This window comes from Passer domesticus, chromosome 4 (assembly GCF_036417665.1).
Source record: "Passer domesticus isolate bPasDom1 chromosome 4, bPasDom1.hap1, whole genome shotgun sequence".
In the NCBI taxonomy this organism is placed as follows: domain Eukaryota; kingdom Metazoa; phylum Chordata; class Aves; order Passeriformes; family Passeridae; genus Passer; species Passer domesticus.
The window spans coordinates 54,723,304-54,746,961 of record NC_087477.1 but is presented as its reverse complement, the minus strand read 5'-3'; the positions used below and the strand labels follow the sequence as shown (position 1 = coordinate 54,746,961).

The following is a 23,658-nucleotide window of genomic DNA, read 5'->3' as shown; positions in this document are numbered from 1 at the left end:
TCTGCTCTCATATCTGCGGTCGCCCTGGAGCTGTGGTCAGGGACACGATTTTTATTTATTTTCATTCACATTGGACTGTGGTTGTGTCTACAGCGGGGTCTGCCTTTGATCTCTGACAGCCATTATTTCTTCCCCCGTTCAAATCGAATCCTGCCTTGCATCTACCTTTGTGGCCCCTCCAGTCATATTTTCCTCTTCCTTCTCCTACAAGGAAACCCTCGAATTTCAAGGCATGGCTTTTTACAGCTCATTGTGAACGGAAACATACATGCGGCAGACATCAAGTTCACCACCTTCATCTCTTTGCTAGCGGCAGAGAGAGACCTGCGCCGTCTCAATGTGCTTCACCTGTGTCCAGAGAGAGACCGCCTCTCTGTTCCAGTGAGGTGGCTTTCGGTGTGGCAGGCTGATACGAGTGCCACAGTTTGACGGAAAAATACACTTTTGCTGTCTTAGGCCAGCACTGTTCAGTGCAGCCCCGGGGTCACCCGCGGTACAGCCCGTGCGGCTCTCGCTGCCCCGCCCGGCTGCAGGCCCCACCGGCCCTCTGCAGAGCCTCGTCTGGCGAGGGGCAGCTGGCACCGAGGAGCTGCTTCCAGAACAGCCGTCCCCGGCTGTCCCCGAACCTCCTGCGGCTGCAGCTCCGCTGCGCACCCCGGGTCTCCATCAAGGCAGGGCGGGTGGCGGCGGGAGCGGCCCGGCCCCGGCCCCTCCCCGCCGAGGCGCCCCGGGGCCGCCCCGCGCCGCGCCCGCCCCGCCGCCGCCGCGCCCGGGCCGCTCCCGCCATGCGGCTCTGGGTGCTCCTCAGCCTGCTGCTGCTGCAGGAAGCGCTGCCACACGGTGAGCCGCCGCCCGACGGGTCCCCCCGCTTTGCGAGGCGCCGCCGGCTTCCCTTTTCCCAGCCGTGCCCGCCGGCCGGACCGTCCCGGGGACGGGAGCGGGAACCATCACGGGAGGGGGCGGCGGCGGGGCTCCCGTCCCGCTGGGCAGAGGCGGAGGGAAGGCGGCTTGGGCGCATCGTGTGAGGCCAGCCGGTCGCCGAAGCCTTCAGGCGAAAATGTGGGCTTGGGTTTTGGGGCTGCTCCTGCCGCCCGCTCCCTTTGGGGCAGAACGTTTAAATCCGCGTCCGGTCCCGTGTGGCGCCCGAGGAGGGGACAGTGCTGGACGTGGGACAGCGTTGGACGTGTGCTGGGATTTAGAAAAAAACAAAAACAAAACAAAAAAATTTTGGCTTTCTGCATCGTTATTCAGTTGAGAGCATCGAACTTTACTCATAACTTGAGTATTGTGAGAAAAGTTCTCATAACTTTTTTTCTCACAGCCACTTCAGGTTGTGAGAAAGTCTTGGTGGGGAAGGGACATTCGTAACTAATTCCTGACTTACGGAGCCTTTCCCTCTTGCAAAGTGTGGATGAACTTATTAATACTTATTCAAAAGAAACAACAAAAAAGTAATTCCATTGCTTTTCACTGTGGAAGGGCTTGGGGATCAAGGCCTCCATAACCTGTGGAAGAGAAATTCTCTACCTATTTGTAGAGGAATAGGAGGCAGGCTCTTAGGTGCGTGGTGAAAGGCAGAAGCAGTTACCACAAGTACTTTAGTAGGTCATAAGGAAAAAATTCTTATAAGAACATAAAAAATTTTCCACCCTAAGAGCTGATAAGAAGAGAATTTGTCAGAGGAGGCTGTAGAGTCTCCAGCCTCTGGGAAAGTCAGAGCTCAAGTGGACATGGCTCAGAGCAGCTGAACAGAGATGGGAAGGGACTTCCAGAAGCCTTTGCCAGCCTAGTTTTTCTCTCGACTACCTGCAGAGGAATTGCACTGTGGATCAGAGTGATGCGGGAGAGGATTTCTGCTGAAAGATCTGGTCTGTGGGTATACCACATAAAGAACAGTGGTTTCTATTTGAGAAGTAGACAATAAAAACACAGAATAAGAAATAAGTTGTAACTTTGGCTACATAAAAATTTGCCAAGTTTCTGTTCTTGTCAGTTTCTTATGTTTATACTGAGGTGTGACTGGGTGCTTCCTGCTCTGCCATCCAGAAGCTTAGCAATGGGAGAAAGTAACCAGGCATGTTTAATAAGAGTTTCTTGTTTGAATCTAAATGTAGAAGTCCTAATGTAGGAATTGTAATTTCAAAATAGTCTTCCTAATTTATCTTATATTAATTTATGAACTACTGAAATATTCTCCTCCAGATTGGCACTGTGTTTGGATGATTAACTTTTCATTTGAACTATCATAAATTATGAGATGTGTCCAGCTTGTTCTGTTACATTACTTGTAATCACAAAGACTCTTTACTCATAGTAGTCCTGCTAATTAATTATACTATATGATAATCTCACACTTAACTTATTTTTATTTATATTTTTAATTTTTTTTTTTATTTTGTGGTAACCTCACAATTTATTTTCACCTCAGGGAAGAATTAATCAGTATAAATTGAGAGAGTTTTCAGTCTCTGATGGTGTCAAGATGTAGCATGGGGCCTGCCTTGTGGAATGGGTATGTCTGGTGGAGAGTGAGCATGACTCCTTTGTCCCTGTGGGAGACCAGGCTCACACACTGCTCTCCAGGCTGGCACTTGAAGATCAGGGGTCTTCTTGAGTTACAACCTGTGCAGCTGTGAGACCAGTGGAATGTGCATGTGGATATAGGTGATGTTTCAAATAAAAAGCAAATGCTTTTTAGCATTATATGACTAGCACCCATTTTGATACTGTTATTTGATATTGAACAAGGGGCAGACATTAAAGGATAGGGTGAGACAAATACAGAGAACCAGGAGCAAAATTGCTGCATGACAAATTTCTGTGGCATATGGATGCACAGTCTCCTCCTTTGGCATGATGAGTTACTAGGGACCCCAAATGTACTGTTGCTGCTGAAATTAGTACAGTGCCTCTTAGAACTGACTTCAGGAGCTGATCAGTGGTAGAAATGAGGCATTTTCTGAATTAATATTTTTGTAAGTCTTAATTTTATTATATTTTTATTTATAATAAGGAATGCTGTTGCACTAAAGCAGTGCAACATTAGGCAGTGCAGTGTTATTAAAACAGTGAGGGCCCAGTGCATACCTCTAGTGAGACAGTGAAATATCCCAAACGTGGCATATTCATGTGCTTGCATAAATGGGCTGGTTGATTGTGTTCCCTTTCTTTGGACAGTCTTGCAGATTATATAAGGAAATGGAGGATTCTTGGTGATGGTTTCTCTGTTCCTGGAGGGATTTGATTGTCACCCTTTACCTTGGGTGACACTGTAGCAGTTGAATTTTGTTACCTGGCATAAAAAGACTTAATTCAGCTAAGACAGAAGACAGGATTGTGAGGTGCAGAAGCGGTGCTAGAAGTGGTCAGTAGATACCTGGACAGACTTAAAAGGGAGTGTTGGGAAGGAGCATGGCCACAGCTTGCTTGGAAACTCACCTCTTTGGGAGGTGCAACAGAGGCAGAACCAGGTTTTCTTTGTAGGAAGGTAAAAGCTCATCTGCTGATGAGCTGAAATGCCCCTGCTGTCACCAGCAGGGAAGTACAAGGTCAGGCAGACAAGGCTCTCAGTGAGCAGCTGGGAGTGTGGTGTAGGAGGAAAGTGTTCAGACTCGCTGAACTGCAGAAACATGAAACAGAGGGAGCTTGTGTGGAGAGGAAAAACTTAATCTTGAGAAAATCAAAACCAGGCTTCTGGCACTTAAAATTGAAAAGCTTTCATAGGGAAGTCTTTAACAGTTTCTTAAAGGCAGAGTTTCAGGTGTGGCAGAGCACACAGTATGGGATGAAGCATTTCCTAGGGGTGAGGTTGCAGGGTTCAAGTGCCTTAGAAATAATGTCAGGATCGAGGTTGGCAAAAAGTAGTGGCAATGTCAAAGAGTAATTTGAACAAATTTCAGTAGGGTTTGATGGGAAAAAAAAAAAAATAAGAAGGATGGCTGAACCAAACCTTGTATGCTGCTACAGAGTAATCTGGAAAGTTCAACAAGGAACTGGAATGGCCAATTTGGAATGGGAATGCTTATTCCAAAGGCTTATCAGGCCTGTCAGTGCAACCTCCCAGTACTAGGGCACAATAATATGATAGAGTTCCACTAAGATGGAACAGCTTACCCGAGGGAGAAGTGGCAGTATGTGTTGTTAAATCTGTTGTTAAATCTGTTTCCTGGTGGGTTTTGATGGTAAAAGTCATCAGGGCTGAAATACCAGCCCTGTGGAGAAGAACCAGCCTGGTAACCGACCACCCAATGTGTAGTGACTGCTCTGCTAAGGAAAATCAGAGGAGCAGCAAGGACTGGATAGAAAAGCAAAAGGAAGAACAACTTCCCCTCACATGGGCTGGGTCACACACATCGAGGTGTGGTGCAGAATGCAATTGTATAGATGGCCACAAATAATGACTTAGAGCTGCTATTTGGAGAGCCCCTCAGAAGAGCAGCAATTCCTGACTTGCTCTGGAGCAGTACTCAAGTAATTGGATTCAGATGTTGTTGTGGAACGGCCTGACTGTAATTCTAATATTCTTGCAGGAATAATAAAAGACAAAGAAACCACTGATGTGTTTAATTTTGGAAGAGGGAATTACATAAGAGGAGGAGGCTCCTTAACTCACATGTGGGTTAAATATAAAAACCAGAATAAAGCAGACAAAAAGAGTTTGAGAAACAGCTTACAAAAGGATAAAACCAGCCATAAATCCTTTTTTGTCTTCTGATGTACCGTGATGGGGCTGGGAGACATGGTTACAGAATTTTTATGATTGGTAGGAATGGGGGATAAGAAAGAATATCTATAGAAAGTGAAATTTAAAAATTTATCTGTGTGCACCCATGTTCACTATGGAGGTGCTTAGAGAGTTTTTAATGGCAAATGGCGACATGATACGCATAGAAGAAACTTAGAGTGCAGTATCCTATGAAGCACTGTAAGAGCAGACTCTGAAATAAAATTTTTCTCAATGGGGAGAATCATTAGAAGACATCTCATTAACATGCCAAAAGAATCAGTGGGAGATAAAATTAGCAACAGAAACTGTTTAAGTGCCAAGATTTTATGATATACTCCTGAGGTGTAAAAGAAATTTGAATCTGAAATTGGTGAAGCCTTAACCCAGCTGCATAGCTTGTCATAACTTATCTTTTTCCAGAAAAGGGCAATGAAGCTGATGAAGGGTCTAGAGGGTAAGTCCTGTGAGGAGTGGCTGAGGGAGCTGGGGTTGCTTAGCCTGGAGAAAAGGAGGCTCAGTAATGACTTTATCACTCTCTACAACTCCCTGAAAGAAGGGGGTAGCAAGGTGGGGTTTGGCCCAGGCAGCAAGTGACAGGACGAGAGAACAGAGCCTCAGGTTGGTCCAAGGGAGGTTTCGGTTGGACAGTAGGAGGAATTTCTTTCCAGTAGGTGTGATTAGACTTTGGCATGAACTGCCAGTGGAGATGGTGGAACACTGTTCCTGAAGGTGTTTAAGGAAAGACTGGATAGCACTTAGTGCCTTGGCCTAATTGACATTGTGGGTTTTGGTCAGAGGTTGGACTCGATGATCTCAGAGGTCTTTTCCAACTGAACTGATTGTGCTGTCACTGCATATCACTCTACCATGTCATATAACTATATCTTTCCAGTGAAATGGAATATCCCAGTATTTTACAATATCTGGGGGAGGTAGAGGCACAAAGCCAGATGTCTGTTGTGCCTCTCTTCTGTAAACTGAAACTGAGCTCATGAATTGCTGAAAAGTCAGTATGGCTTTGGCATGACTGCCTTTTTTTTTTCCTTTAGAAGTTTTGTTCTTCTGATCTGCTGAGGTTCTCTGAGGACTTTTTGTAAGAGTGTGGCCATGGATGAGTTGGTTGATGTAGTTGGATTCCCAAAGGCTTTTATTAAGCCTGTTGTAAAAAATTCCTTGGGAACAAATGTGCCGTGAGACAAGGGAAGACCTCTCATGGAACAATAACTAATAGGAAATAAAGAGTAGGAATTAGTCTTTTTGCCATGTGGATAGAATTGCTTTTAACCAGCTGAATTTAACAGAGGTCTTGTAAGGCACATGCTTTTCAGCATATTTAAGTATCTGTTAAAAGAAAAGAAAACTGTCAGTAAAGAGTTGTAGAATGATCTCTAAATTTTGAAAGACTGGGCAGGGAAAATAGGACTTCAGATTTCATGTTGGTGGATGCTGAATAGCACAAACTGTTCTAACTTCATGTATGCCTTGATGGGTTTCTGCTTACAAATTTTTAACCAATAGTTCCTACTTAGGAAAGTGGTCTTGGAATTCACTTGATTATTTTTAAAAAGCCAGCTCCTAATTTTTCTATCTTGAAAACTAGTGAGACAGGAAAGACACCGTTAATAAGTACAACTAGATCTGAGCATACTGAACCTGGTGTACAGTCTGCTTTTGTGTTCTTGCCATCACCCAAATGTGGTAAAACTGAACTGTTGTGAGATGCATATTCTTTACAGGAATAATTGGAGTAGGACTTGTCATTATGGAAAGAAAACGAGTCAAAAACCCTCAAGTTTTGTGAAAGTATATGTGTTGGAGAGAGTGTTGTTGGAGAAATATGGATATTTGTTTATTTAATACAAAAACTAGAAGGTATCTGGCATTTATGTGTAATTTGTGTAATTTTCAAAACTGACCAGACAAATCAATGAAGGAAAACATCCAAGGACAATATAATAAAAAAATAGCAAAAAAAACCCCCAAACCAGAAACAGCTAAGCACAGTAAAATTACAGCAACTGTGGTTCACAGACCCCTTGAGCTAAAGGGTCTTGGAAGCTTAGGAGAGTAGTATCAAAGGAGCAGAGGTGGTTGCCCTGTTCTCTGCTTGGCATCTGACACTAGGTGGTGTCAGTGCAAATACATTTTGGCCTGACCTACTGTAGCCTTTCTAATGTAATGCAAGGAAAAAGTGCTACAAACTCCTGGTTTTAAAATTTGTGCTCACAAGGTGCTGTGTTGTTTAAAAGAAATGTGTTGTACATCAGCCTGGACTTGGAGAAGTCAAAACTAATGCAGTGCAAGGTGTCCAGCTGGGGTTTGAGGAGTGTCACAGGAGCCATCAGTGGCAGGAATCTGGAAGTCCTGCTGTTCGTACTCGCAGCCTGTACCAGTTTTAATTATGTTGAGTATATGAGTATGCTGAGTTTTTCATTCCGGAGGGAGCCTGTTGATTGATTTGTACAATGAAATACCTCAGTGTTTCCATGTGGAAAACAAGAATTAGCTGTCAGGCGCAGTTAGTGGTGTTCCTGGTGTCTGGCAAAAATAGTTTTAGGCTTGTCTCACAAAAAGACTGTGCTTCCTGATTTCAGTTAAAATTGGAATTTTTTGGGGTTTTTTATTTTTAAATATTTGAGACACCTCACTTTTTCTTTCTGTTTCCTTTGTTTGTTAAGGCAACTGGTCATTCCTGTTGTCTCTAGGTCATAATAGAATCTCATATTGTTTGTCTCTAAATAAGATTCTGTCTTCATCTGGACTGTTAAAATAAATGGCTCTTATGGAGAAGTGACAACTTAAGTAAGTCACCTTCAAGTGACTAAAGTATCCCTTGCAATTCAGTAATTACTGTAAACTAAGAAACCTGCATCACCATTAGTATTTTATAAATTGTCATGAAGTTCTACACTTGTGGGTTCTTCACGCGTCCCTTATGGAAGTGTGGTGTGTGAAGAGGTCATGTAGAGTGATGGGCACGTGACATGAACATGGAGAGTTTGTGTAGCATTCAGTGCTGCATGGCAACACCAGGAGGTGGAAATTACAAAAGCGGTTGCAGATAGAAGTGCTGTATTTCTTTCCCTTACCATTTGTAAAGTTTTCATACCTTGCATATTTTTCTGTTTATGTAAGTATAGATTTTCCACATGTTCTTGAAAGCTCTCTATTTTTTCCTTTTTCCCCAGGAAAATGGGTCATGGCAGAGTTCAAAAACTGAAGGAAATTAACTCTTACTAAGCTCTATGAATCTTTTCTAGGGAGAAAAAAATTTCAGTTATTCTCTGGGATAATAAAGAAGATTTTTTTTTCCAAAAGACTATATAAACTTTTTATAATCAATAACATTGCCTTCTTTTCTTTATTTCACCAGTTATTGGACAGCCTGCAAAGAGTAAGCGTCCCAAAGAACCTGGAGAAAACAAAATTAAGCCTGTTAACAAGAGAGTAAAACCCAAGAATCCCAAAATGAAGGAGAGAGAGTCTGTGGATTCCTCTTTGAAGTCCCAGTCCATACTGACACAGGTGATGGATAAAGGTCATTTTCAGAAACTAGCTGCCACCTTAAGCCTGGCTGCAGGACAGAGCATAGAGCTGCGATGTAAGGGGAGTAATGTTACTTGGAACTATCCTTCTTATTTAGACACCTTTAAAGACTCCAGACTCAGGTAAGCTGTTTTTGATTTTTTGCAGGAAAAATCCAGAACTTTTTTCCCTTACTGTGTTCAGCACCACTGGTGTTTTTGTTTGTTTGTTTATTTACATTTTTACAGTCACAATGTTCTATTTAATAGTTTTTAGTGTCCACAAAAAGGATTAGCAACTTTTAGTCATCACTAGTTTCTGCCTTGTGGTGTGCAGTCCGGGATAGTCCGACAGCGTGTGAACTCGGTTTCCTTCAGATGAATCTGAAATGGAGATGATGTTCACCATTGTGCTCCAGCCACAAACAGGGAACCACGTTAGGGCTGGTCCAAAGTGAAACTCTCAAAATGTGCATGTGGATGTCAGGTGCTCGCTACCAACTCTGTTGCTCTGCAGAGACCTGCTCGTGTTGGGCTGTACTGGTTGCTAATGTGGCTACCACATGAGGTAGTAAGGTTAATTTCCCGAAGAGACTCAAACCCACATCTCTTAACTAGCAAAAAATACACCAGCCTTCATGCTAAGGAGCAAGTGAGAGTAGTCATTCAGTCAGAGTTGCCTTTGCATGCAAAATGAAATTGCAAGGCTTGTGTTGCATCAGAGTTTAATGCTGAGGGTTTTTACTTTAAATTGAGGAAAGATTTTTCTTTCATCTTTTGACATCTTAATGAAAACCACAGAAAGATTTGTTATCAGGAAGAGGAACTGACTGCCCCACCATCTGAGTGTCCTGTTGCTCTGAACATCTTTTCTGAGACTCTCCATACATTGCCCTCCTGGCTTTTTAGGATAGTATACGTGGCTAAATGTAGATTAAAAGTAGTAATTTAGTTCTGTATTAGAAAGAGGAGGGGCATATAAGCAGCTTAAGGATGTCTTCCATAGGCGTTTTATTGCTCTGGGAACTGTTTGTTTTCACTGGCTGTTTTATGGAGACCATGAAGCACTGTGAGTGATACCCGAAGAAAGAGTTTTTAGGAGCTTTTCTTGGATTATTGGGTAAGAGAGGCACAGAGGTATGAGTCAAGATGTCAGCTGCTCTTGTCTTGTTGTTTCTAAATTAAGTACCAAGTGTATGTGCTCTAAGTCACTCAGATTATCTGAATCCCAGTGTTCATTATTACTTCATTATTTACAGGTGTGATGTTACCCTAAAATCACTCCCAGTTAATTAGTTTTTCAGATTTAGTCGTTTTTACACTTTGTTTCTGAAGGGAATTGTTGATGAATGGAGGTTACCCTCTGTGATCTCTAGCACATCCTCCTGTAATTCATGAGCCAGTTCTCTGTGCCATTGTTGGCTTGGCCTGTGTTGGCTGAGGCGCCCAAGGACTACCCTGGCTGTGTGCAAGGCTTCTGCCATAGTAAGTTACAGCAGCAAGCTGGATCCTGCTGTGGGCTTATCACAGCAATATCTGTCAAAAGACCTAGTGGACCCTTTAACCTGCTGCTGCTTATTCTTTTGCAAGGAATACTGTTCTATCCAGGTTTCTTTCAGCAGGTGGCGTTTATTAGCTGCAGTACAGACCTGGCCTCCCAGCAAGCCAGATCTGGATGAGCAAACCAGCTAGGAGTGTGTGTGTATGTGGTGGGGGTGATCGTTCTCAAGCCTGTCTTACTGTTTTGTGCATTTGCAAATCGATTGCTGGTGTGGTTTGGTCTTGTAGACCTCCAGGCCATGCCATCTGAGTGTCAGAATCTGGCATTAAAGAAGGCAGGGCAGTAGTCAGGGTTTTTGGAGAGGAATCTGAATGCTTCTTACTGCTGTCTGTTGGTTATTTGGCTGTCTATTCCTCTCATGCAAAATTAAGTGTTCTCTATTGATGCATGCGGGACAAAATACAAGAAATTGAGATGGTTTGGGAAAACAGAAATAAGTGTCATGATAGTGTAATTTTCTGGTTTTCAGTTTGAAGTTGTTTGGGATCCTGTTACTTCAGCAATTTACATTTCTGTACTCATTCAACTTAACAGTGGTAATATAACCATACAACAAAAGTTACTTATGCCACATAAAATAAGTGCTATAAAACATTTTTACTGGGTGGATGTAACTTGCCTAAGTATTTCTTTTCTTTTAGAAGTATGTAAGGCATATACTTAAGGATCTGTATTGAAATATAATGGTCATTGCTTTTGAAATAAGTTGTTAAACAGTAAGGCTGTTTGACTAAATCATCAGTTTTGAATGCAAGCAGAAGATCCTAAAATTAACTAGAGAAATTGAAAATATAGATTGGAAGCAGATTTAAGAGTCACAAAATAGTAATAATTTATGGAGACATTGACCACAGAATCCTGTGCGGTTACATTTTCATCACATTTTTAGCATGGCTTTGGTAATTATCTCAAGGTCTTTGCTGTAGTTTTAATAGGTGGCTGTGAAACAAAGTCTGCTCTATAGAATGTGAAATTTGAAATTTGTGTTCTGTGGTTTCAGAAAGGTTTGATAGATTTTAACTGGAAGTACCACAAAGGTACTGTGTTACTTAGCTCATTTGGCAGCATTCGTAAGTGAGCTGGCACTAGAAAAGGTCAGCAAAGCTATGACCTTTCAAGAGCAGCTTAGATCTTCCTCATGGAATATGCACACCAAGCATCAACTGCAATAGACAATTTTAAAAAAATGTATTAATACATTACCTTCATTATTTTAAAACAAAGGATTAATATAGGGCAGAGGGGGAAAATTCAGAAAACTTATTAGCAAATAATAACCTACAGCAGAAATTGTTTCATCATCTATGTAGATATATGTCCAGTATCCTCTAACATTTTTTGAGTACTTAAAGACCAAGAATAAGATAATCCCCTCATTACCAGTTAGTGAGGTGTGGGGCAAAACCCAAGCTAATTAACTGGGCTGGGCTTTTTTACCTTAGATTTCCACGTGGGTCTTGCTGGACTTGGGGCACTGGTGCAAACCAGAATTGATGGCAGCAGCAGGAGGACGTGATGGGGCCAAAATGAGGTAACAGAAAATGAAGGAATGGGTTGGTGTGCCAGAGGAAGAGTGAAAAGGAGGAGAGACACCAGTGATGAGATCCCTGCAGTTGCTGGGGACTAATGGCTACAATTCTTCTATTCACAGCAACAGATGCTCAGGCATCTAATTCTTACTTTTCCCTTAAATAATAGAAGGTTTGTGCAAATTGAACTACTCTGGTATTTTGGCTTGCAACTAGTTAAATTTAGCATCAATGTCATGTATTTTCTATGGGTGGTTGTGTAAAGAAGTAGGGATAAAACCCAGATGTTTTGCCTCAATGCTATGCTTACCACATTTTTAACTCACCCATATGGTAAGGAGAATACAGCAATCTGGGGGACAATATACCTTTTCTAAAGAGGAAGATTTTCATTAGAAAAGCCATTTCTGTAGTATTAGTGGCTGTGCTTTCATTGAATTTCTCATTGTAGGCGTACTCTACAACCTGGTAAATAAAATACGTTACTTGCTGTATTAGAGAGTCTCGGTTTTTAATGCGTCTGGAGCTGTTACATGTGCTATAATTATCATATCTGAGGGAGTGAGAGATGCTGAGTGAAAGGAGGAGGAGGACGACTCTTTGGCTGCTTCTTGCTGAGATGGAGCAGAAATTCTGCCTTTCCACTGCTCTTAACTGGAGTACACAACAGTACACACTGGAACAATTTACTTAGCTTTAGAGACTGTAGTGTGCTATACAGCTCTGAGAGAAAGCTTGAATCATGCAAACATGGTTCCTAGCTTAAGGACACACACAAGCTTGCTTCAGAACTTCAGAACTAGCCTGTTATCTGTAATGCTCCCTTGGTTTGTGCAGCACTTGCATACTTTTTGCCTGAAAATTTTGTGTGTTGTCTGAACAGGCCAAAAACATTGGTGGTGTTAACAGTCGGAGGCTGGTCTTGCACACCTGGTACAGAAGGGCTGGAATGCTGTTTTGTAAGACTGTGAATAACAAATTAATGACAGGAGGCTCACCCAGAAACTGGATCTACAACATAAGAGAGGGATAAAAATAAGGGCAGGCAGATTTTCCCTTTACTAAAGTTTTATAGCAGAAAGCTGCTCTGACTTCACACAGTCTCTGTGCTGCCTGGTGGGAGCATGGGTCTCCCCTGCTGAAGACCAGCTGCATTTGACTGTCTGATGAGTAAACTGACACAAAATGGAGCTGCTCAGATGAAAGGAGCTGGGGCAAACAGCTGGACATGCATCACATGTACATTCATGTGAGAGGAGGGTGTCTGGACAGGAGCACTCCCACAAATATTGAGGAAACTGGGTGTGGTGGGGGCCAGAATTAGACTGAAATTAGACTGCTTTCACTGAGTGCAGTGAATGCTTCCCACAGGCTTAGTGGGATGTCAGTTGTGCTCATGTGTGTAACTGAATATGAGTTTGCTGCTTATGCTTTGAGTTTAAAAGCTAAGGATTTTTGTCTTGTGTAAAACAGCAAGATGTTATGTTCTTGTCCTAGTGAGTGTGTATTTGATATAAGCTCTCTTTTTTCAGTATGAATGCAGCTACTTGAGAGGAATTTGGCAGGTGTTCTTTGAGTGATGCTATGTATACTGTCTTTATATATTTTTTAAAATATAAATATATATTTTAGCTTCTAAATGTGGCATAGTTTTCTGGCAAAAAAACCTTCTAAACTTTATATGAAGTTTAATAAGATGAATGTATGGAATAAGACTTTGGGCTATGTTTCTGGTTTCTTTAAACAGTCTAGTAATGTTTGTATATACAACATTTTTATTTCGCGACATCTGCAATACAGGAAAGTTTTGGCTTCTGGGTCAGATTTCCCAGCATCTAAAATACTAATTAAATACTAATGAAATGATAAGTTACCCTGGAAATACTGGTTAGCTGCAGGATTTGCCATTTATACTTTATTTTATATGGCTTGTTTTGTCTGCTTAATATGGTCATGTCTCAAGTTTCAACATTACACTCTCAGATGCCAGGTTTTGTTATTGCATGTTTGTGGATGACTACCTTGCTAGGTTATTACTGAATAACTTGTTCACAGTTAAGAAGAACACAATGTACAATAATTAATTAACTCTGACCTTATTTTGCTATCTGTTGGGATTTCAAGCTATAGCTCAGTTCTGCATTAATGATTGGGAGCAAAAGAGTTCTGGCATAATGGTTTCTCTGTATTGTAGACATTTAGTCTTGATCCTTGGAAAACATTTTATTCTGAGGTTGTCATATAGCCTGTGAAATGTGAACTGTGGAACTAAATAGTAATAATGCAGACTAGGACATGTTTTGGGTTTGTCTTTTCTTCATTTTGGGTGTGATACACAGCCTGTTCTGTTGCACAGATAGGAATCTCTCAAAAGTTATCCAAAAGCTGAAGATAGTTTATAATGTAAGGTAGTGTATATATTAAAAATGGGAAGACTACTGCACCATAATTACATGATTCTAAGAAATGGAATCATACAAGGTTGTGTAGGACAAGTGCATTGGTGGATAGGAATTGTGATTTGCCTGTTTATTGGGGCAGGCCTCAGCACTGCCCTGTGGTGGATCCATGTGTGTCTGTGTTGGTGTGGATCTAATGGTGTCTGAGGGCTTAGTGGAAAAGACAGTTCTCAGTTATCTCTGTTTGAGGTGTGTATTTGGTGTGCTTTTCATCTCTAAGCTGCTGGCCTGGCTGAAGGCTGAGTATTGGCTTATGTGAACTTCTGCTTGTGATTGCTGCTAATTGTGCAAACTGCTAACAGAGACCTGGGGAGCCAGAACTTCTGGGAAGCACATGCAGCTGAAGTGGTGGCCTCTGTTTTTAAACAGTTATTCGGCCTGCAATGAACAGTCAAGCAAAGCTCTTAAAAAAGGATAAAAATTTCTTCAAAGAAGCTAATCCCAGAAAGAAATTCTTCAGTCAGGTATCTGCCTAACTGCCACATTAGTAAGAATTAGGAGGGTAATAAATATTCAAAAAACCCAGAGTTAAATTAGTATGAGAGCTGTTCAGATTTCATGCAAGCTGTGTATTTGTCTAAATCCCTTTTAAAACAGTAAAAAGAAGTTCATTATCAAATACCTAACTTGGAAAAAATAATTCCTGACTTGGTTAGAAAGAAATTACCTTGTAACTCAATGTCTTGCAAAGGAAAAAGGGAACCCTTTATGACCTAGATCCACTACCATGAGAGGCAGCTGGTTAAAAAGAACATTTTTAAGGGTTGGAGCAGCAGCGGAGTGCATCATTGCTGTCACGTGGCTGTGCTGACAGGATTGCCTGAGAACTGGTACTTTTGGGCACTGCTTTTGAAATCCATCAAAAGCCAATGCGGTAGACTGCCAACCACACCACCATCTGTCTGCCAGAAAGAGCCTGGAAGGTAAACCTTAAAATATATAAAAAAAGAATGTAGCTACAGTATTTCATAAGAACCTTTGCCTCTTACAATAATTGTCAGCATCTATGTATATGTCTACATATTTGTAAATATTTTCACATTTACAAATGTCAATCCACTGAGAGATGTGCTTGGGAAATTCAGGAGAAAGAAAAAAAAGCAAATCAAGTCTGAAATAATCACACAGGCTGAATTTTGTGTAGTTACATGATGGCACTGCCAGTACACCTCCAGCAGTTCTCAGGGTCATGCTCTAAAATAGCCAAGGGATGTGAAGGAAACTCCAGTGAAGTGACTTAGACCACAGGAGTAGGTGATGCAAAATGACTTAACTTGCAGGACAAATCCAAGCTGAGGTAGCAGCTCTTTGCAAGTGGAAACTTGGACTGGTATGGTAAAAATTGGTAAAGCATTCACACTGAAAGCAGGCAGAAATTATTAAACAAACTCTCAGTAGAATACCTGCTACTAACTACTTGTCAATTATCTTTGTTAGATTTTATTGAAGCAGTGTTACAGTGTTGAAAAGGGACTGAGGTGTATGTGGGTTGACGTGTAGAATGAAGGAAAGGGCTGTGCATGGACAAACTAGGCCAAAACATGGATGAACATGTGGCCTAGAACAGTTACAGCCCAGATTCAAAATGGAGACTTGAAGGAATGAAAAAATTAACTGTACAAGACTTTTGTCTTGCAAGCTCTTGTGTGTAGTTAAAATCAATAAACTCCTGTAAACAGTCTCTGCTAGAGCAAAAGGGGAAGTTGCAACAGAGCTCTGAAAGTGAAAAGTGGTCAGTTGCAGAGAAGGAATAAAAAAATCAAAAGTGGAAATGAGCTGACAGAAATATACAAGGAAATACATCTTGCTTGTCTTTGCCATTTGTTTTTGTTTTTCCACAGCATAAAGCAGCTTGACAGGTACAGTCAGCTGATCCTTGCAAACTCCACTGCAGCAGATACAGGTGAATACAGCTGCTGGCTTCAGCTGTGCAATGGTAACAAATGCAGGAAGGATGAGACTAAAACAGGGTCAACATACATCTTTTTCACAGGTAATTAACTCACTGGGGGATTATTAATGGAAATATATTTGCTGGTAAGACAGGAATAAAGCTACATCAGTGATTTCATTGTCAAGATTTTATTGCCACAGTTTTCATCTATTTTTAGTGGATGTTAATGAAGACTGCTTGTGGGCAGAAAATTACTTGCTTAGTGTGATTTTTTTTGAGTCCGTTTTTCCTCAGATTATGCAAAATACCCAAAGTAATGGAAAATGCAATGAAAAGCACATACCTTATAACACACTTTCTGAGGATTTTCTGCAAAACTAATAAAAAGTATTAATTTTTGAAAATGCGTCTAAATAACGAAAATAAATTTGTGCAGAAGATTCATTTTGTCACAGCATTCAGGTGACCCCATGGACTCTTCCCCCACTGCCAATGAATTCCAGTTACTTGCACTGCCTTAAAAAACTCGACAAGGGCACAGTTTCTCTGAGGAGTCATCATAGCATGTTGAGAGGCAAAACAGTCTTCAAGTGCATGTGATGTCCCCTAGAGCCTGTGCACAGTTTATTGCTGCTGGGTACAACAGAGCTGAAATCAAGTGGCTTGGTTTTTATTCTGGAAACCGTTCTGAATAATAAAATAACCTTTGATGCCTCATTAGAGCTAAAGTATTCATGGCTAAAAAAATGTTTTAGTACAAAATGTTAAGGTAGGATGGTTTGCAATACATTTTGGAGGTAAATTGGACCATGAGAAAGAAGAGCTTAATGTTTTTAGGATACATTCCTTAGAAAGGCTGGAACAAACTTTTCAGTCAAATTATTGTGTAAATGCTTGTGCTAGAAAGAGGAATTTCAGATTTAGCTTTCCAAGAGGCATGCTAATTATGGAAATACTCCTTAGCTCTGTTTCTGAGGGCACTAAATATTTCTTCTACTTAGGACAGTAAATCAAACATTTTGACTAAAAGCATAGGTATAAAAAGTCTGTAGCTTCAAAAAGTATATTTTTCTAGTAGTCCTTATCTTACCAGTGGTGATGGGATTCAGATAAGTATTTGGAAGCTTACTAAAGGACACTCCAAAGATTTTCTTAAGATTAAAAAAATACTTCGTTTTTATTTTCAATTTAATGTTTTTTTAATGCAAGCAATGTTCTTTTTTCTTTTGTGTGTATCCGTATTAAAATTAAGCCAAAGCTTTTTGTTTTAAATGTTGCTCAAAGCTATTTTCTCTTGTCAAATGTACTTCTCTTTCTGTTAAACCGAGATGTAATTATTTCTGTAATTGTGTCAACTCTCCTGCACAGACAAAGAGGAGCTTTTTGTACCTACTCCCAGTTATTTTGAGATTGTGTACCTGAACCCAGATAAACCTGCAGTCATCCCATGCCGTGTTACTACTCCTTCAGCAAAAGTGACTCTTCACAGGGAATTTCCAGCAGAAGAAATTGAAACAGATGGAACTGATATTTTTTATGATGCAAAGAAGGGTTTTGTCTTCCAGCACCCTACTTCTGATCATAAAGGTATTGTCTACTGCAAAGCAGAGTCACAGGGAGCACCTCAGATTTCCATCAAATATCACCTACTATATGTGGAAGGTAAAGTGCAGTTTTCTCTGTGCTTAAATTGATTCTTCTGCTGATGCTAGGAGAATAATTTTTAGAAAGTGAAATATGTAGTGTAATGAGAGTTTTAAAACCTTGATCAAAAGTACATGTGATAAAACATTTATCAGGTTTAAATTCCAGCAAATTTCCCAGTTTAGAGGGGAAAGTTGCAGGTGTAAAACACCTGTTGCACTAAGCAAACTGAGTCAAAAACTGACTCTCAATTTGATCAGTGTATTTAACTTCAGCAGCTAATTTTTTGTTTCTAAACACTGTCTCAGTCCCCAAGGGCCCACCCTCAACCACAATTGCGGTGTCATCCAGTAGAGCTGGACTCGGTGACAGAGTTCATGTTGTCTGCACAGTCCTTGGGGAGCCAGATGTGGATGTGAACTTCAGGTGGCAGTATCCAGGGCAAGAGGTAAGAGGTGAATGCCTTGCCTGAAATGGTTTGTTCTTCGTTTTGAATGCTCTTGCTAGTTCAGGCATGCTGGCAGGAGGAGGCAGCACATCCCCTTTCAACTTCAGCCTGTCTTTCCCTGAGAATCTCCCTGAGAAGTCACACAGGGATGGAGAGCCCTGTTAGTAAAAATCAAATTCAGCAAAGCTCACTCCTCAGTCACATTTCCATTCCAGAGATATTTGGCCTCTGGCAGCATTTCTAAAGAAAGCCTCAGAGAGGGTCAAAGCCAACCAGCATCAGGAAGCTGTTCTAGGGCAAGCCACAAGGCCCACTGATGCCTCTGCATTTGATGTCCCTTCTTTCTCCATAGCCTGGGTGCATGAATTATTCCAGCACAGAATTTTTGTTGCCCATATCTTGAAGCAGAATCTGCTTCTGCCCAGCCTCATCTGAAAGCATCCACAGGAAACACAATGTGAATCTGGGATATCTTTTCTTTGACAAAATAAGATGTATCTGACTAGCATTGCTGAAGGTCCCTTCTCTTTTCCCTGTAACTACCCTCACCTGTTACAACAGGAGCTCATTTCTTAATCATTCTAGACCCAGCTTGGCCTTCCAAAACTCTGTCTCGTTATTATCCACCCTAGTTTTGCATCTTTCCCAGGCTGCCCCCGGCCTGGTTTGCTGGCAGTTATTGGCCCAGCTGCTCCCAGTGGTTTTACTGCACCTGATGCATGTTGGCATGTGCATGTTTACACCTCTCTAGCACTGATTGAATGTAGCTGAAGCATGCAGGTTATCTCCCTTGTTTGCTGTGGGAACTAGAGCTGCAGTGCAGGGCACATGGGCTATCAACAAAGGACTGCACCTTCTCACTGCACCTACCTACGGGGGTGAGAGGCTTTGGCCTTGGCCTGCCTCTGTGCTTATCCACTAGGGTAAACTATCTCAGCTCCAGCTGTGCCTGGGGATAGGGAGGGGAGAGTTGTGTTTGGGTTTCTGCCCCAACAAAAGGATCAAGTAAATGTCAGAGTAGAAGCACTGCATGCTTGTTGGAGACTTTACATTTATTGAGAGTGTTCACATGCTGCAAAGAAAAAAGGTGGGGTGGAAGGAGAAGAGACAAGACCATCAGTGATGCTGGTCATATAAACCTTTTATGCAAAAAAAAAGGGCTGACATTGTTCTAAGATTCACTGGATGTTTCCATTCAATGCTGCTGTTTTCAGTGCTGGAGCTCAGGAATGGTTTTGTCCCAGCCTACACCACTCAGCAGCTGGGCTCTCACCTACTGCCTGATTTCTGAGCAGAAGCAGCACATCAATCTCTGCTTGTCCCTAGGTATGGTGTGTTGTGGAGGCCCTCCTTTTATCTCTGTAGTCACTAACCTCTACTCCTGCTTTTTTTTCCCACTCAGTTTTGGTTTTCTTCCTTGTTTCCCCTTGCCACTCCCTGACAATTGCATTTGCTCATTCACCTGCTGTGAATGCATACAGATCCACCCTTAATCTGATTCCTTGCAACAGGCTACAAAGCAGGCAGTTAGTTTGAGGATAAATGGACTAGCAAGAACCTAACCAGGCAAACAGAGTCCACTTTGCACAGCCTTTACCTTACTTTCAGTAGGGTCAAGGATGTTCCACTTGCTATATTTAAGTAACTTAGACTTGATTAAGTGTGCAGTATTACTTGGCTGTAGGTAGCGCTTAATTTTCAGGCTTGGAACAGGAGGTAGTGCTTTGCTAAGTGGCTTAATTACTTTTAAATGTTATAGAATTTCTATTATATTTATAACTGCCAAGAATTCTTATGGGTTTTTTTCCTATAGCTGGTAATGCCTGCCACTTCCTAGGCATTCCCTGACTGTACTGTGACTCATCCCTAAGTTTCAGGAAGACTGAGAGCTGCCTTTGTACTGGTCATTTTGCAAGTGTGAGATTGTAGCTTTGACTCTGCATTAAGTGTCTAACTTAGCCTATTGCTACATCTAGCTTAAGCCTTGTAGTATTCATATTGGTAAGTGGTTAATCCATCTATGTCATGAGGCAAGAGAAGATGGTTCCACACAGAAACCTCTCTCTTGCATTTTTATCCCAGTTATTGGTATAGCCGAAGCCAGTGTGCTGACTAACAGCTGCTGGACTTTGGAAGAAAAGAGACTGCCTTAGTCTATCGTTGGGCCAATTTCTCTTACACAGTATTTTGTGACCTCCTGAGGTGCCAGGCAGTGTGACCTCATAACCAGTCCATTAGAGAACTCCCTTATAGAATTTTTTTTAAAAGTGCCTTTTACTTAATAACAAAAAAAACCCAAACCAAAAAAACCCAAACAAAAAACCAAAACAACAACAACAACAAACCCACAAAAAAGCATTTTTTGATGTAAACATGAGGGGTTTGTATTTTTGGCATTGAAGTTACATATATGTTTTGGAAAGGAGAATGTGACAGGTAACTCAGGAATAGTTGAGAATTGTTACTGTTTGTTTCTACATTATCTGATGTAGTGTTTTCTAAAACTAGAGGAGGAATAAGTTTTCAACGTGTGACATACAGCTATTCACTGTGCTAAAAGAGAATGAAAGCTCAGTCAGCTACCTCATGGCACTGCTGCCTTCTTTTTGCGACATGCTTGAAGGCTGAAAATGAGCTCACTCATCTATCTTGACACCTCCCCCAGGACACCTCACCTATTTGATCAGGTACCCAAATGCAACTTTAGAAAGTGGCCTAAAACTGAGCTCATGCACAGGCTCCAGGCAGAGCTTTGCCAAGCCCAGTGCTTGGAGTGGAAGAGCCACTGTATTATCCTTATTTGGCATAGCTTATTGGTACATCCATATTTAATGCAGGAATGTTGCTGCCACTGCCAGACACCTTCAGTTCCCTCACTTAGGGCTGGCTTTTGATACAGGCTCATACTCTCCAGCCTCTTGCTTTAACGTGTCACTAAATACCCTTTGTGGAATCACCTATTTTATGTGGGTGGGTTGTTTTTGTTTTGTTTTGTTAATAGTCCGGGAGGCCTGTGATTATTCAAAACTTCTGGAGATTGATAAACAGAGGAATTGGCCATACTACAAGACTCTCAAAGAGTGTTCTTCTTGTGGAGGATTTTGAAGACACAGATGTGGGAAACTATATTTGTATAACTCGAAACCTACAAGGAGAAACAACAGTAACTACCAAAGTTGAACTGAAGTGATAGAAAAGACTTCTGGTTATGGACTGACCTGTACAATGTTATTTGACATTATAGCCTTTAGTTTTCTTTATTAATGTTTAAATGTAGCTTCTCTCTCACTGTTTCTTTTATATGTCAATGCATTTTGTGTTGATGAGCTTGACAGGCCACAACAGTGTCCTGTCAAGCAGTAGTGAGTTAATGAAACTACGATGAAGCATTAAAGTGTAAGTCTGAACATGCCTAGGGTGTGTGCATATTTAGAAACAGGTGCTCTTTGGGCTTTCCTTTGCATATAGTCCTTCCCTCAGACTCTTGCATGAGGTCAAGTCCACGCTCTGTGGAACGTGCAATTTTAAATTTGAGTACTGTACATGTTTAAAACAACAACAACAAAAAAGCAAACTAAAAAAGCCTTGTAACAAAGTTAGCCAATAGCAGTTGTTTATTTTGCAAGAATAATTAAATTTCTGAACATTATGAAAACATAAATGTGTGTGTGCTCATTTTCATATGTATGTAAAGACAAAGACAAAATTTTCTCTCCTGAAGATTAATACCCTTTAGGACCTTAATATATATTTAGTATCTCCAGAGACTTGTAAGTAGTTGGGTATGCTTGATTTTCCTTATGTTGTTGCATTCTTACACCCTTACAATATGTAGCTTATGTAATAGTTCACTCCTCTTTAGATGTCCGGTGTTATGTTTAGTAAATTACATAGCAAATTATGGCTGCTAAAGGTAAAACTTGCATTTATTTATATATTAGCATTTACAGAACAAAAAAAAAAAAAAGGCAAAAAAGCAAACATTAGAATGACGTTCAGTTTTACAGCAGAATTTCTTCTTAGGTTAATAACAAGTTCAACTCCATTGTATTAATTTACTTAGGAGAAAAGGGAAGATATTTTCATTTACACAGAACTATACCTGGATAAATAAGCCACTGCTTCTCTCACCCTGGGTTCAGTTACCAGTACAAAGAAAGAACTTGCTACAGGAGAAGGTAAGAACTTGATAACAACATTGTTGGACATTTTGGCACTGTTTGGTTTTTTTTTCTTAGTCTCAAGCACCACTTTATGTGGGCTAGAACTTTAAATACAGATCCTTAGTAGTGAAATGACAAAAACATTTAATGCAAGTCATGTTACTTACAAGGCAAGTGAAAACCAGCTTACTCTGAACACACAAGGAAGCAAAGCAGGAATGGTCCCTTGGTCTCACACTTCCCTCTGTTTCAGCCTGTGTTTGACTGGAATTCCTAAAACTTTCTTCTGCTGAAGGCCTGAGGTAGCCCTGTGCTCCAGCTAATTCAGACCTTTGAGCAGCTGTACAGCACTGTTTGGAACAGTGACAGCTCTAAGTGCTAATGTAAAAATGGCAGCTTCCCAGTAAAGTCAGTGATGTGATTAGTAGTGTAGCTAATGAAAACACTAAACAAGCTTGCTGAATGCTTTTTCTTCAGCATGCAGGAACCTAAACTAATTTAACTGATAAGAGAAATACCCATGATAAAGACTGAAATGGTTCCATGCAGGTCTCATGTGATAGGCTACATGGAGAACATTCCCCAGGAACTTTTTCATCTCTGGTCTCTGAAAATAAGGTATCAAAAAAAAATTAAAACAATATGCAGTAGAACTATCTTTGAAGGTGTAACAGGCAAGGTTAATCTGTTAAAATGTATCAAGAACATTACACTGTAATCCAAAGACTAAGTAGGTTATACAATTTCATAGTAATACCTAAAAAAGATCTTTGGACCATTTTTTTAGGTAAAAAAATGTCCTTGTATCATGTGGGTTTTTTTTATTCTGACCAAATTAAGAGTCCTTGAGCTTCTAGGTGAGGCTGTGCAATGTGATAATTCCTTTTCAGCATTTTCATTCCTCAGATCAATGTCTTTTCCTTTGAACTAAAGGAGTTGTGCCAGCTTTTTGAATTTAAAAGTGCATTTGAGCCTGTAATTCAACAATTTATTTTCTTCTCAAAGTATCTGGGAAGTGGGAGATCATGTCACCTGCCCACCTTTGTTCAGCAGCTCAGTGGAGGTATCACTTACTTGATGACAGTTTGGCAGGAGAGGAAAAGATGGTGTAAATCCATTGCTTGAGTATTCCCCTGGGGTGTAATGGTTATGCCTAACCATCACGTGCAGGCCTCAAGACTGATACAGAAGCACTGCCTCTAAGGAAGAATTTTGGTGGGTGTCACATCCTGTCCATCCTTTCTGTCCTTGTCCTCCCACCAAGCATGAAAATAATTATTGTAATTGAAAAACTATGAGAATTCTTTTACTATGTATTTTACACAGTTTTTATGTTACCAAAAGCCTATTGGGCAGAGCTGATGTTACATTGATGCAGTTAATTGCACATTTCCACCTAAATGAACAGTGACAGGGGAAGAGAATGAAGCCTGGGAAATAAAATTTAAGTGACTCGTCAAAGTTACATGCCTAAAGCTGCCAGTGCTGTTGTTTCCATTTCTATACCTGTGCCACTGCTCTTCTAAGGCAAGGCAGCAGCAGTGGTCAGAAGGTATTTTTTTCTTCAGGGTTCAGTGGTTATCCTTTTTTAGCTGCAGCTCAGCCCTAAATGATTTCCTGGCTGTCAGACAAGGTCAGTGGTTGGTTACTGTATAGAAGGAATTTCATGACACCAGTTTACATGGAAGTGTCTTTGGTAGTAATGAGAAA

At 41.0% G+C, this 23,658-nt stretch overlaps 1 protein-coding gene across 4 annotated transcripts; it reads left to right on the top strand.

The window, feature by feature from the left end:
* The first annotated feature begins 760 nt into the window (after positions 1 to 760).
* On the top strand, positions 761 to 21,446 carry PDGFRL (platelet derived growth factor receptor like). 4 transcript variants are annotated; one of them, XM_064418023.1, is made up of 6 exons: positions 761 to 840; positions 8,100 to 8,394; positions 15,641 to 15,792; positions 17,062 to 17,355; positions 17,646 to 17,785; positions 20,787 to 21,446. In XM_064418023.1, exons 1-6 carry the CDS (start codon positions 786 to 788, stop codon positions 20,973 to 20,975), a joined length of 1,125 nt encoding a protein of 374 aa, XP_064274093.1. In that variant the 5' UTR covers positions 761 to 785; the 3' UTR covers positions 20,976 to 21,446. The 4 variants fall into 4 exon arrangements, with proteins under 4 accessions (XP_064274093.1, XP_064274096.1, XP_064274094.1 ...); XM_064418026.1 differs by lacking the exon at positions 20,787 to 21,446 and adding an exon at positions 19,599 to 20,752; XM_064418024.1 differs by lacking the exon at positions 761 to 840 and adding an exon at positions 1,823 to 1,868.
* The last annotated feature ends 2,212 nt before the right edge of the window (positions 21,447 to 23,658 follow it).